This window comes from Podarcis bocagei (assembly GCF_964188305.1).
Source record: "Podarcis bocagei genome assembly, chromosome: 4".
Classification (NCBI taxonomy): domain Eukaryota; kingdom Metazoa; phylum Chordata; class Lepidosauria; order Squamata; family Lacertidae; genus Podarcis; species Podarcis bocagei.
In genome coordinates this window covers 60284680-60299667 of record NC_138128.1, presented here as the reverse complement: position 1 = coordinate 60299667, position 14988 = coordinate 60284680, and the positions used below count along the sequence as shown (strand labels likewise).

At 38.8% G+C, this 14988-nt stretch overlaps 1 protein-coding gene across 2 annotated transcripts in view; it reads right to left on the bottom strand.

Moving 5' to 3' along the window:
• The window catches only part of DOCK1 (dedicator of cytokinesis 1), a 352450-nt gene that overhangs the window by 137677 nt on the left and 199785 nt on the right, over positions 1 to 14988 (bottom strand). For both annotated transcript variants that reach the window (XM_081192827.1, XM_081192828.1), the window contains exon 28: positions 2183 to 2284. In XM_081192827.1, the coding sequence (XP_081048953.1) occupies positions 2183 to 2284 (102 nt within the window). The remainder of the gene's footprint in view (positions 1 to 2182; positions 2285 to 14988) is intronic.

The following is a 14988-nucleotide window of genomic DNA, read 5'->3' as shown; positions in this document are numbered from 1 at the left end:
TATCTCAAAAGAATTGTAGAGCTTGGAAAAATGCAAAAAAAAGTGGCAACCAAAATGCAAAAAAAGGCAACCAAAATTTTCAAGAAATTGGTGCACTCAGATAATCCTGAAATAAAAGGAAGCTAGCACTGTATTGTGAAATAAGCATTCATAAATAAAATAATCACTTTCTTTTTCATGTGTCCAGGAGGTACAAAGGGATAGAGGCCATGAGCAGTGTCAAAGCAACAGTGCACCACTCTAACTGAAGCAATGGTTGTAACAACTGTTTTGAAAAATAATTTTTTTTCCATTCGAAAGAAGATAACTTGTTTTTCGTATCAGTACTCAAAGCTCTTCAATAGTTGCCATTTTGTTTCTCAGCACAGTGAAGTGCTGGCTTTCATCTATAAGTCATAAACAGCCTGGACTAGCATTCTGAAGTTCTTACTGTCACACAAAGCTGCTCATTTGCTAGGAACTTCCGGTGAGATCCTAGTTCAGAGACCCTATCTTCAGAGGCTAGTTCAGTGGCTTCGAAGGCCTTCTCTTAGGTCCTTCCTAAGTTTTTCCAGCTATCTTTTAGATACCAGGTGCACAAGGTTTTGTTCTCTCAAGCCCTTGGCAGCATATAGTTATGGTACTGCTTTCACTGATAATTTCTACGTAAGCCACATGGAGATATGACTGGTGGAAAGGCAAGGAATGAATCTTTAAAATAAATATTTTAATTAACTTATTCATTTAACAAAAAATATTTCTCTTGATTGTAAGCTGCTTACATAGAATGGTAAGGACAAACTACTTTCACTGTCATTAAAAACACACACACTAAATTTAGACAGTTGATTTATTTCCAAAGCTTAGGTAATGTTTTTTTACCTTGGGGAAAAACAATATAAACAAATATTTGAACCCTCAGAAATATAATTTGAAGCCTAGTTGGATTCTAGACTGTTTTTTTACTTTTTGCATGGGTTTGATAATATAGGTAAACGTGTGTGTTTACATTCACAGGTTGAATATGAAGCTGTCTTTGCAGAATTAGCCCTATTATTCAAAAACACTTACTACTGACACATGCTTACAAAATATTATTAAAATGGCACTAAGTCTGATTTGCTGTAGCTGAAATAGCCAGCCCAAAAAGGCACCACTACAGAAATGATAGCTAACTATAGTTCATTAACACAGAAAGAAACCACCATGGTTTAATTGATTTAACTGCAGGATTATGCTAAGAAAATGGTTCTTTATTCTTCTCCTATTACATATATGCTCAAGCAAATGGATACAATTGGAGAATATCTGAATCACATCTGCAATAAACTGAGAAATCTTATGTCTGTTCTTTGCCTCCACAATGTTGTCAGAAGATTCAATTCTCACTCAAACTCTTTAAAATGCTGTACCACAGAATCCAACTCCCCTAGGTAACAGAATTTGTAATCTAACACAGTTGATCAGACTTCAGGTCATCTGCTAATTAATGGATCTCAGCCAACAAGTTTGGTTGTTACTTTGCAGCATGCATTTGCCATATGGCAATGATAGTTCCAGGTCATTAGAGAGGTATCTACTTAGCTATAAATTCCCTTCTATTATGCTCTAATTAAGTTGTACTATGCACTCAGAAAGAAAGATTATAAAGAACCTTGAAGAGTTTCACTCATTACGGGCATTAACAATAAAACATATATTTAAACCTAGCATATGCAGCTATATTGCTTAAAATGGCAGATGCACAAATCAAAACGAATTTAACTAAACAAAGTAAATAAATCTGGCATATAATAGCAACTTAAAACAAGGTAGGATGATTCCACTTGAAAAACATTAGAAGAGAAAGTTCAAGGGAATACCCCGAGAATAACTACTGAAGCTTATAGGTTGGTTTAAGGTTAGGTCTAGGATTCAGCTGAATAAAATCTTGTTTTCCCACCACAACACCAATTCCTTAAGCCATGTTTTCAAATTCTGATTTTCCTTGAGTACCAGTTGTTTCATCATTTAATATCAAGGCAATGAAACAATATTTGCTCTTCACTCAGGAGGTAAGCAATGCTTCATCGATTTTTATGTCAGGTCATGAGGCACCCATAATTTTTTTATATAAGCTTTATAACTTTCTTTGTCAAATAGCAACAAAAAAAAAACATCAATGCAGGAAGAAGGGGGAAACAAAGTTTCAGGCTGAACTTACAACAACATCCGATCTCATCTTCCCAAAGGTCTTGATTAAATGGGCATAATGATAGTCTTCCATTTGTCTTAAAATAGCTGTCATGCTTGCAACAAAGTTTCCCTGTAAAAGAAGAAAGACAATCAGTTAAATAAGTAAATATGCAACGCAAGACGCAGCTGGACTCCAGAAACTCCTGTAGGCATGTTGCAAAACGTACAAGTCCGAATATTTTAAAGAAATTCCTTAATATAACCCAAAACTCATTCTCCCATGAAACCATTGGATCCTATAAACTCAAAAGAGAATCCTGGAGTTCAGAAGGCTCTCCAGAACAGCATTTGCTATGCAGGAAGGTACATATGCAAAAGAGAGTCTGAGACCGGCACCCGAAACTTGGCCCTCCAGATGTTTTGGGGCTACAACTCCCATCATCCCTAGCTAACAGGACAAGTGGTCAGGGATGATGGGAATTGTAGTCCCAAAAATCTGGAGGGCCGAGTTTGGGGATGCCTGGTCTGAGAACATCCAAAACTTTCCTTCCTCACACAACTGGAAGTGACTTCAGCTCATGCAAAAGCTCCATTAGATCCAGACAAATCAATCCAAAAGCATGCATATTTTGTTCCTAATTAGATACAGCATAAAATTCAAAAAAGTACTTTCTACCTTCACTACAAAGTGTTACCATAAAATTACCAAAACAATAAGGGCTCACATAATCTCACTGTCAAATAAGGGCAATAAAATGATTCTTATAAGAAGTATCCTTTGAGATGTCTATCATTTTTCATGATATATTTCTATGCAAGGTCACAGGATTTATAAAACTCACAATCATTGTAATGTCATGCATAGCAAACATATTGATCCACACATATGAGATGAAACCAAAACACACTAGTTTCTTCCTGTGCTCGGTGCCTCATTACACTTAAAACAACCAAATAGCTGATACAACTACAGCATTTTCTAAAACTACTCTTTTAAGGTACAACCTCATGACAGTGGAATTGTTTGCTACTGACTACACTCGGAAGTTATGGCTACAGTTGTGATTTGCAAACTCATGGCCTCAATGACTAATTATCAACATTTATTTCTGTTTCTGGTTAACAGCTTTGATCATATGCATATGCTAGCCTAATTCTGTTTGTTTAGCAATTTAAATTATGATGAAGAAGGGCAACAACCAAGAGATTAATATGGGGCCTGAGGGAAAATAATATGCAAACTTTCTATATGAATGGAAGCTTAGACTGTATGGAGTTCTTCAAGTGTATCAATACTAAAGAAAGATACTTAAATGGACTTATCTCTCATGTACATTTGTGACTTCTTTTCTCTTTAAATGGCTAATTATTTAAGATTAATGTGTGTAAACACAAACCCTCTCCTTCATCTGCCAATACCTTCAGCATTTATCAAGAGATCCTAATCCTCTCTTTTGTAATTGCACAGTATTTCTCTATGGGAATTACTACGATTATGCTGATAAGCAAATAAAGAAGATGAATCATTGCAGAGAGAGACAATTACATTAAAAAAATCTTATTAATTAGCATGGTTAAGAGCTAGAGAGATGAATAGGTTAATCCCATTAGCTAACTGTTATAGTTCTGTAGAAATGGAGAATAAAAAAAAACATTTTTTTAGAAAACCTGACTTCTATAAAATGGGTAAAAGGATAACATGTAGAGATGGTAATGAGTTCATTACGACACAGTTGTTTTTTATTTTAAAAAAACTGATTGCATCAAAAGAGTCCAGGGATGAGGCAAATGAAGGCACTTCCATACTTTCTCTCAAGTAAAGCTGATTTGGTGCAACAATACCAGATCCTCCCCCCAAAAGAACAGATTTTTTTTACAATAAGGAAGGTGATGTGAAAATGCACTGGAAAGTGTGAGATAACATTTGCTTGAAGCAAGGTCATCTTACCTCCCTGAAAACAAATTAGAATGACCATTCAGTAAATAGGCAACATTATCTAATATCCCTGCAAACAAAAGCAGGGTAAATGCTCACCTTAAGGCTAACCATGCAATCCTATTCAAAATAAATATGCTGAACGCACTTCAATTAGTGAAGAAAGTAAGAAGGTATAAAATAATAATAATAATAATAATAATAATAATAATAATAATAATAATAATAAATAATTACTTATACCTCACCCATCTAGCCGGACCTCCCTGGCCACTCTGGGCAGTATATGGAGGAGGGGCCAAAATTGCCATAATCCAGGCCCTCAAATCTGGTAAGCCTAATTAGCATTGTGTACTTTCTTCCAATAGCTTTTCTGCTTTTGGCAAGCACCACACCCACACACCCACACACACCCACCCACACCCACACACAAACATGAGTCTCTCATCTGTCCTAGCTTTCTTTTTCACTAAGAGCACAACAGAACATGGAGGGAGGGGGGAGTTGTGGTTTTCTAACTGTTCCTCAATTAATGTGGAAACAGAAAGCGGGAGATCTGGACCACCCTACACTGGGTAATATTTATTTATTTCCCACATTTTAATCTTGCTTTTCAGACAATTATGATATCACAAAGCAGCTCATGTGAATACAGAAGAGCTGCCCTACCAACCAAGCTTACAAATAAAAAAGACAAGGCACCCGATGGGAGAAGAGTGGAAGGAAAAGATGCCACAGGGAGATATTCAAGGCTAGAACCAAGTGGTGAGCACAACCATTCATACGAAATTTGAGCCAGATTGATCTTCCCTTGTTAACGTTCTTGCCTGAATAGCAGTTGGTGACTTTTGGCACGCCTGGTTTCTGAGCAAAAATCAGCTAATAAGTCCATATGGCAACCACAGGATAGACTTTTGCCTGTCATATGTTCTCTTTGCTCCCGGGAAATGTCAGTAGCAAACCGTTCTGTTCTGAATGTCAACAACAACAACAGCAACTTATTACTTGTACTCTGCTTATCGGACTGTTTCCCTCCCAGCCGCTCTAGGTGGCTTCCAACAGAATATAAAAGCACAACTGAACCATCAGACATTAAAAACTTCCCGATAGAGGGCTGCCTTCAGATGTCTATGGAAATATGTCTAATGTTGATACCAACAACTGGGTGCACATATTCCTTCCCACTCAGGTACTTAAGGGTTGACGGCAAGGGTGGTATTCAACTAAGGTTTACTCAGAGTAAAGGTAAAGGGACCCCTGACCATTAGGCCCAGTCATGGCCGACTGTGGGGTTGCGGTGCTCATCTCGCTTTATTGGCTGAAGGAGCCGGGGTACAGCTTCCGGGTCATGTGGCCAGCATGACTAAGCCGCTTCTGGCGAAACCAGAGCAGCGCACGGAAACGCCGTTTACCTTCCCACCGGAGCAGTACCTATTTATCTACTTGCACTTTGATGTGCTTTTGAACTGCTAGGTTGGCAGGAGCAGGGACCGATCGGCAAGTCCTAGGCTTTGTGGTTTAACCCACAGCGCCACCCGCGTCCCCATTTACTCAGAGTAGACCCATTTAAATTAAAACTGAATTGAATACCATCCACTGCATTAACTGGGCTGCATCAAGCTCAAGAGTTGTGCTACAGGGAGCCAGTACAAGTCCCCACCCACACACAGAAATGCCTGCGCTGTTGGAACATTCACCTTAACGCTACTTTGAATTCACCCATTGCCTTTCCCTCTCTTATGCTTCTGATCTTCTATAATGTGTATTATAGGTGTTGTTATATTGCAAGAAGCATTGAAAAATACATATAAAGGAACACAGAAATAGATTTCCCTCGAGTGCAAGTACTAGTTTTTACAACATAAAAATATTCCATTTTCTTCTATTTCACTTAGGACAGTGTAATTCAGGGCAAAGAAACTGGTGTTTGATGCTAATTTAATTTTTATTGTAGCATTTAAGACACAATTGAACCTGCTGTCAGATTTAACCTTTTGTTTATATAACACATTTATACTTCACTTTATAATTCAAGGCATATGTATTGCACAATGGGGTCTTCCTATCCCAACACTGTTGTTAGTTTTGGAAATTCATTTCAAATGCTGCACAGACACATGTCTCTCAATGCTAAGTGTATCTATAAAGCCCTTATATCTATAATCAGACTGGTTACAAAATTACAAAGAGAAGTCCTTGATTTTCAGTTCTGATGAAAAGCAAAGTATGTAAAATTAAACTACAGAAATATTGCCTGTTTTGGGTTTTCAAACTGGCTATGTTCCTCCTTCAAACAACAGACAAAACCTGCTGGTTAAGAAAGAATGATTTAATGGGGAACTATTGCTGAAAACAAGCTTTGTGCCAAGAATACGGAAATATAATTGTTGCTCCAATTTCTATTGTAATACAATAATTACAAGAAGCACTTACAATAAGTATCCTAATCCAGGAAGACCTCCATCCCTTGCATTTTCCCTCCTATGGGACATCTTCTGAATAGAGCTATTTTAATTATTCTAGAATCACTATTTTCTCCACTTAGCTTTGCTTTATTTAGTGTGTAACTTGCTCATTAACTATGCTATTTAATGATGCTAAAAGAAATGACATATCTGTAGATGTCTGGAAGTGTCTCATAGTATATAGCAGCTGATCCTAATTTGTAGATACATTTTGCAGAGATGACCAAATTATACAATTCCAATAACTAAAACTGCCAGGATTATTTCTCATGAAACACTTTATATATGAAAATACTCCAAAAAGTAGCCTTTAAGTTGTCAATTTCTCCCATCTGTCTAAATACATTTTTTTTGTCTATATACAAAGAATGCAGTTTATTTTTGAATGTGAATTTGCAAAGCAAAATATAATCTTTGTTGAACAGCAATGATCTATGAAGCTGACTTAATGTAATTGTTGCTATTTTCAATTCTTGCAAAGGAAGCAATATGAAGGGAGAGAGGTTTTGTAATTTATATATTTGAATTACATTCCACCCAAAAATCCATTTCGAATAAACTGTATAATCCAGGTTGTAATAGAATCCTTTATGGACAGAAGTCAACATTTTTTTAAATGGGCTGAGATATTGATCCTTCTCCCACCACAGAGAAGTTATTAAGACTGAATTACTCTTGCTTCTATTAAGATCTGGTTGAAGGCACAGTACATCATGGAACACAATTTAACTAATCTTGATATTTCAACTATCTCAGTTGGGAGAGAAAGTTATTTAGCTGCTGTATTGTTGAAGGTTCAGGGTCACATTGTTAATTATATGACGAATTATATGCCCTATCCATTAACATTGCCGTGCTACAATGGCTCAACTACTCCTACTCTGTTCATTTATGTCCATTTACTTTATTATATTTGTACCTTTTGAGTATGGAATTCCACACTTTGTAAGTATGGACATTTGTGAAGCACTTAAAGTTTAACATTGCTTCTTTTGATAAACAGGGAATAACTGTATGTGGATGCCAGAAGGCCATATGTTGACCTTTGTTGTGGCTACATAAATGCACCTTTACAATTACTCCTAGTGTAAAATTGAAATTGATTTTCAGAAAATTAGATTTTTCTTTGTTCTGCCTAGAGCAATATGCTATATTAAGGGGATGGGAGAGGCAAAACAGCACATTAGTATACTATGGATCCAATTAAGTATTAAAACCAACTCAAGATTTTAGAAAAATTAAAGATATAAAACATTACTTGCTATTGCTCTCCAGTGGGTAGGCTGATGAAATATAATCCACATCGTTACAGTTCTAAATTTGGTTGAACGTAATTTAGACAATAACACCAATAGCTGGTATCGGGGCTTAATATCAGTGGTGCATTTAGATTATTGTAGACTGTGGACTTAAGGGCTTTTATTTCACTGACTTCAAATTGTGTTAAGCCAGCCCTGTTACACTGGGGACCACCCTGCTCATTCTTCTAAGTGAGACTCTGAATTTCTGCTTAATCTCAGAACTCCCCATATCTCTTTCCCCAGACTGCAAGACAGAGAAAGCTGCAAGACATGCAAACAAATAATAATGGGAGTACCCCTGAGCATGTGTAGAGTGCTTTTCCCCATCAAGAATGAAGGAAACATGTTTTGAAGTCAATGGCTGTGGCCTTCAAGGTTTAATGTGGCCCCCTCTCCTTTCAGAAATGAAATACCTGCTAGCTTGAGCTAAAACCCTTTTGAGAAACGCAGTGACATGATGTTGCTCCAGCTGAAGGAATTTAGAGGTATACTTCAGTGTGCTCTGAATATTAAATCAATATGATACTAAAACTCTCAATAATTGGCAAGCAGAACTGCAGGCAAAACAGGCCTGAGACTATTTACAGTTCCCAAACCCGACTTAAGAAAGCTTAACTCTGATACGATCTGCTTGTTTCCTCAAGCATGCACAGTTTCTGGCAGATCACCACTGCACAAGTAACCCAAGCAACTGCTTGAGACAGCAATATTTTTTAGATGTAGTGGGGATGCACCACATGAGAGTTGTGTTCCAAGTTCCCTTAGAGTGCTGAAAAGGATACTGAACACAACTCATGAGCTATATGGGATGGTGCAATATTTGCAAATAGCAACATTTGAAAGGGATTCTGGGGCACATCAGTAGATTGGCACATCTCTTTTTTAAAAATTGCAGGCTTCGGGTGGAGAAAACATGTCTTGCCAGCTCAGACTACAAACTTAAGATTGTATGATGTTTTAAACTGGTTTCTTATTATTTTATTATTAATGACTATTTTATGTATGCTATGCCCTGAAAGGCAACCTAAAATAGTTGCTTAATTTCTTAATTAGGGACTCTTTTTTTTGGCATCATCTGCTGTGAAACCAATTTATATGTGGTGCTTTTAAAATATTGCTTTTATATATAACTTATCCTTTCCTGTTCCCGATATTCCCAGAACCCTTTCTATAAACAGCAAGTATACACATCATGCCCCACTTTCCAATTTAAGAAATGGAGGGCTGAATTTTGAACTGACAAATATGTTTGGTGCTATCAACAAAAGGGACTTTTATTCAACTTTGTTTCTGCATTATGTTACCAATTAAAATAGTAGCTTGAGATGACTTAGTGTTGTGCACTCTGAAGTGCACCCGCCCTTTTATTGCTTTAACTTGGTTGATTTCATTTGAACAAAGCTATGTATCTTTTACCGTCAAGCAGATGTCAGAACTTTAAATTGTGACACTTCAAACAACTTTGGAGAGTTCCAGGGAATTGCAGAGCTGGCTTTGTGAAAGATAAGGACATAACATTTACCTTTCAAGTCTAGTGTATACTAAAATTTGATACCTGACAGCTAAAAAATAAAAGAGTCATTGTCACATTGAAATCTGAGTGTGTAGTGGCCAACTGGCTATTGACCTATAAGTTGTCCTCAGATTCTCTCAAGCGGCAGTCTACAAGACAAATTGGTTACTCAGACCAGTAGGAAGCAGACTATATAACAAAACTGAATAAAAACTGCTTGTAAAAACACCATGGCCCTCCATGCAGCCTCCAAATGAACTCTTCCAAGCTGTAAATAGCCACTGCTCACTATTAATTCCTGATAAGCCTAACTCGAAGAAGCCAAGATGAACAAAACAAAGAAGACCTCAGACACTGGAGATGGGAATATAATAATAATAATAATAATAATAATAATAATAATAATAATAATAATAATAATAATTTATTATTTATATCCCGCCCATCTGGCTGGGCTTCCCCAGCCACTCTGGGCGGCTTCCAAAAGAATATTAAAATACTATAATACATCAAACATTAAAAGCTTCCCGAAACAGGGCTGCCTTCAGATGTCTTCTAAAAGCCTGGTAGTTGTTGTTCTCTTTGACATCTGGTGGGAGGGTGTTCCACAGGGAAGGCACCACTACCGAGAAGGCCCTCTGCCTGGTTCCCTGTAACTTGGCTTCTCGCAGTGAGGGAACTGCCAGAAGGCCCTTGGTGCTGGACCTCCCCGCTGCCCGGCCTTTCTCTTCTGAACAAGGAGTATAGAATACTCAGATAAAGCAGCCTTTTCAAATTAAAAAAACAAAAAACCATGATGCTAAGAAAGAAACTGTGCTCCGTAGAACTGAGTGAGACAAATTACTTTCCTCCATGATCCACGTAGTTCTTGCACTCCCCTGAAGTGGGCACTTGAGAAAGAGAGGTGGGTGAAGAGAGGTTGACAGTTTTCTGTATTTTCTTAGGTGCCACTCCTTGAGATGGATGGTACCAAAACAATAGACCGCTACAAGTGTGGTACAAACAGCACTGGATTTTAACGGTGCTATTCTATACAAGTCAACTATTCAGAAGCAAGCCCCACTGGGTATAGTGTTGCAGCCTCAACCAATGACGGTTCCATGATGGTTTCCAAAACAGAACACATAAATATTATCTAGTATATTTAAAAACAGCCTCAAGTGAAGCTTTCTATCTTGTAATTCATCAACAATAGGAATAGCTGCCTTCCAGGAAGCCCAGGACTGCCTGGAGCCTAAAAGTGGGTTGTATTCTGAGTTGCGTGAGAACCCTTGAGGCTTCAAGGCTTCTAGAATGCATGACTTTTATATACTTTGTTGTCATTCTGACTGCAGTTACCTTGCGCTACTTAACCACCAATGTAGTGTCTATCCTAAAAAATACCTGGACTGAAGAGGAAAATGTTAACTGCTCTCTTAATACCTAGAATGTGCCACACTTTTCTCCTTCAGATGCTGGGGGTTAGGCAATGATGATGAAAAGATGAAACAGAGAAATCACCTTCAGCTTAAAGGCTGAGTTGGGTCACTCTGATGAATGATGCACAAACTGATCACAGCAGTGCATCAAACAATTTAGGGCACATAATTTTGTAGCAAACAGAAAAAAAGCAATAATAATGTTGATATTAAAATGTTTCACTGATGGCACCCATTAATTTAAACTAGATTCTCTGCTAAATGCAATTGACAGGATAACACTTTCAGAGATGAAGTGGGAGAATACCGAAAGAATACACAAATTATTTCAAGGTATTTTGTTCATCGAAAAAGGACTTGTTTCATAACCGCCACTTTCCTAATGGATGCTAAACAAAACATTCCTGATATGTGTTATTTTTGCACAGCTGTTACAGTTAATCTCTCTGGATTCAATTCTGCCTGGACAAAGTGAAAAAGTTGAATAATAAAAAGTGACCTAGTTTCTCTATATAAAATATCTGACTTTAGAACAAAAGTAGAATATCAAAAGCTGGAATTTAAATGCAACAACAATCATACACACATACACCTTTCCCACCTGCATTTCCTATTTCATACTTCACAAGTGCACCCCAGAGCTCCCATGGTGTGGGCTGGTTGCCCATATTTGCATGCCAAAGACTCATATACAGTAGCTGAGAGCCTGGTTCAAATGTGTAGCTGAACATGTGAGATGCCACACGAATAAGCATGTTGTGCTTGCTGAGGATCACGTTTAAGATCTCGTCTCAGCAAGTGAGTTGCAGCTGAAAGGTTCTCTACCACAGAACTTACATAAGATTGAAATCCTATTTTCAGTCTGTGAGGCTGGATATAACATTCAAAAATAAATTGCTGCACCACCATAGTTTGGGACAATGAAGAGGACGGAAATATGCGAAGGTTCCGTGGCCTGCCGCTAATCCCGCAGGACTCAATTACTACAACCAAGTCTCAAGTGAATTTGGGTGGCTGACAGGTCATTTTATTTCTCTATTTATGCATTCCGATTTATAATGCTTGAAAAACAAGGAGAAAAGAGGTGTAGCGCAGAATAAATGGGTAGCTGATGCATTGGTTTGCTAGATCTTTGCCGTGGTCAGGCACCTGTTGTAGCAGTTCTGAACTCCCTTGCTCTGTTTAGATCCTGCCTCTCTTTAGCACACCCTGTAATCTCTGCCTTGCTCTTCTTTCTGCTTTTATTCAGTGTCTAGGCTCCTGTTTCAACACCTTGATCCCTCTTTTGCTGAGTCTTATTAAGCTATTCATGCACCTAGCTGTGATTTCGTTTTGCCTCCTTTACTCTCATGGTAATGTTCATTTAGAGTTAACAGCCATGATGTTACTGTGCAACTATCATAAGCAAAGGAGTACACATAGCAGGGCTGAGCAATATATCAATAAAGGTAAAGGTAAAGGTACCCCTGCCCATACGGGCCAGTCTTGACAGACTCTAGGGTTGTGCGCTCATCTCACTCTAGAGGCCGGGAGTCAACGCTGTTCGCAGACACTTCCGGGTCATGTGGCCAGCGTGACGAAGCTACTCTGGCGAGCCAGAGCCGCACATGGAAACGCCGTTTACCTTCCCGCTAGTAAGCGGTCCCTATTTATCTACTTGCACCCGGGGGTGCTTTCGAACTGCTAGGTTGGCAGGCTCTGGGACCGAGCAACGGGAGCGCACCCCGTTGCGGGGATTCGAACCACCGACCATGCGATCGGCAAGTCCTAGGCGCTGAGGTTTTACCCACAGCGCCACCCGCGTCCCTGTAATATATCAATATATCATCCAAAACCGATTTGAAGTTCATGCTGTGATAGTGGATTGATGGCTTTTGACTTGGCAATATATTGCGAATCATGATGTGTGTGTGCTATGCAAAAATCACAATGTGGAAAAAAACATGAAGCCAGTCAATGCTTCTCTTGATTCCTGCAGCCCCTGTTAACTCTGCTGGCTCAGCTCTCCCCTGCCTCGTGCAGGGGGGCAGCAAATTATAAGAGTAGGCACCAGCAAAAATCACAATGTAGGAAAAACCGTGAAGCCAGCCAATATTTCTACCTAGCTCCATCCAGTGCTTTTTTTCTAAAAAAATGTTTAGGGGTACTTTCATTTTCCTTTGCATATTGAATTACTGCCCTTCAATGAGGCCAAACTTAGATTCACAAAATGTTTGTGGGTATGCATACCCCTGCGTACCCCCAGAAAAAAAACACTGGCTCCATCCTTATTTCAAATATCATGCTATATTGGCATATTGCAAAGTTTAGCTGGTGATATATTGCGATACTGAAAACCAGGTATCGCCCACTCCTAACACATAGTAGCAAAATTGTGTGTGTGTGTGTGTGTGTGTGTGAATAAACACATGCAAACACACACTCATGCCTGTACAGATACTTTGCCCGTTAGGAAAGGTACATAGTATAAAACGGGAGGCTTAGCCACTGTCATTGATTACTTATGGCTGGGGACTGGTCTGGTATAAGAAGGTGTCAGGAGTAGGCTCACACACAAGTAGTGTACTGCTCTTACTGTTCTTTGTGTAGCAGCAAATATAAGAGCCACTTACGAAATCTCCTACTATAGATAGTGGCATCAATGTGCTTCTAGCATCGCTTCAGGGCTTTGTTGAATCAGTGTCCTGACCATCTTATCAACAGAAGCAAAGCCTCACTGAGGCACATATTAAAAAAAAATCCACCCAAAACAACATAAAGAGTAGCCCAAAAATATTGATCTGAGTAAACAACATAAAGCCTAGAACTCCTACATTCTAAGCCTAAAAGAACAATTCCTCATAGAGCCTCAGGCAAGTTCTTATGTTCCCTACCTTAAGCTTCCCACTAGAAATCATTAATACCACTACTTCAACTTACAATGTTATGAGTAAAAAATATATTACTACACCTATCACAACTGCTTTGAAGGCAAAAGGCACTATATAAATCAGTGCTGGCAGTCAATCCTAGAGGAATCCTACAGAAAATATGTAGAAGGATATGATTCAGAATGTCAGTATTGCAAAGAGTTTGCAATATACAACACATACAAAGACAGTGTAAAATCATCCAAATGGGGCAAAGTATGCATAAGGCATCATCACATACACAAACCAGCACAATAAAAACATTCCCTTTTGCATTCCTTCCCATTGATGCTTGTACTGGATTTTCAAAATGCTTGCTAAAGCATTGCAGTTGTATGGATGACACATCATCTGGGACTTTAACTAATAGACAAGTCTTTGTGAACCAAAGAGCTTTGCAGGGATTGTTTTTGAACTCTTTCGCATATGCTTCCACAGAGACATCTGTAAGCTTCCTATGCACTATGAAAACAGCATATAAAATATGGCTGTAATTTGCTCTACTGCTTTACTTGCTTGCCTCTGCATATACATTGATTGCATGTATTGTTGAGACATAAAATGCAAGAAAAACAAAGCAACATGTTTCCTTTCCGTGGAGGAACAAGTAATATTGTGATTTGAGGCTTAAATTTCTCAGTAGAAGGTATGAGAGTGAGGCAAATTTGCATGTCCCTTTAAGCCCTCACTAGATACAGCTGTGAATTTTTCACAGATATGATGACTGAACAGGTATATGTGTGTGTATCTAAAGAGGACCCATTTCTTAAAACACCTGTACTAGCACAATTCCACCATGTTCAGTGGCACGGTCTTTCCCCCCAAAATGACACTAGCAACTGGTCCACCCATGTTTACTGTCTGAACAGTGGATGCTCATATGCACTCTCTCCCTCCCTCTCTCCCCCTATATATGTATATACGCATGTATGTGTGTTTGTGTGTGGGAGGGGGCTCTTTAGGATGTGCTGCTTCTTGCTTGTTTTCCCCTTGGAGTACACAGACTTGTGAATAGTCCCTAGGAAGGTAGGAGTGGGGTTCTACCTGGGGGCTGACAACAGCTCTCTGTCCTCGACTTCTCTTTTGCTGCTCTTTGAGGCTGTTGGGTTTTCTGGTAGACAGGGGAGCAGCTACCCTGCCAAATACAGTAGTACCTTGGGTTAAGAACTTAATTCATTCTGGAGGTCCGTTCTTAACCTGAAACTGTTCTTAACCTGAGGTACCACTTTAGCTAAAGGGACCTCCCACTGCCGCTGCTGCCGCTATGCTTCCGGAGCACAATTTCTGTTCTC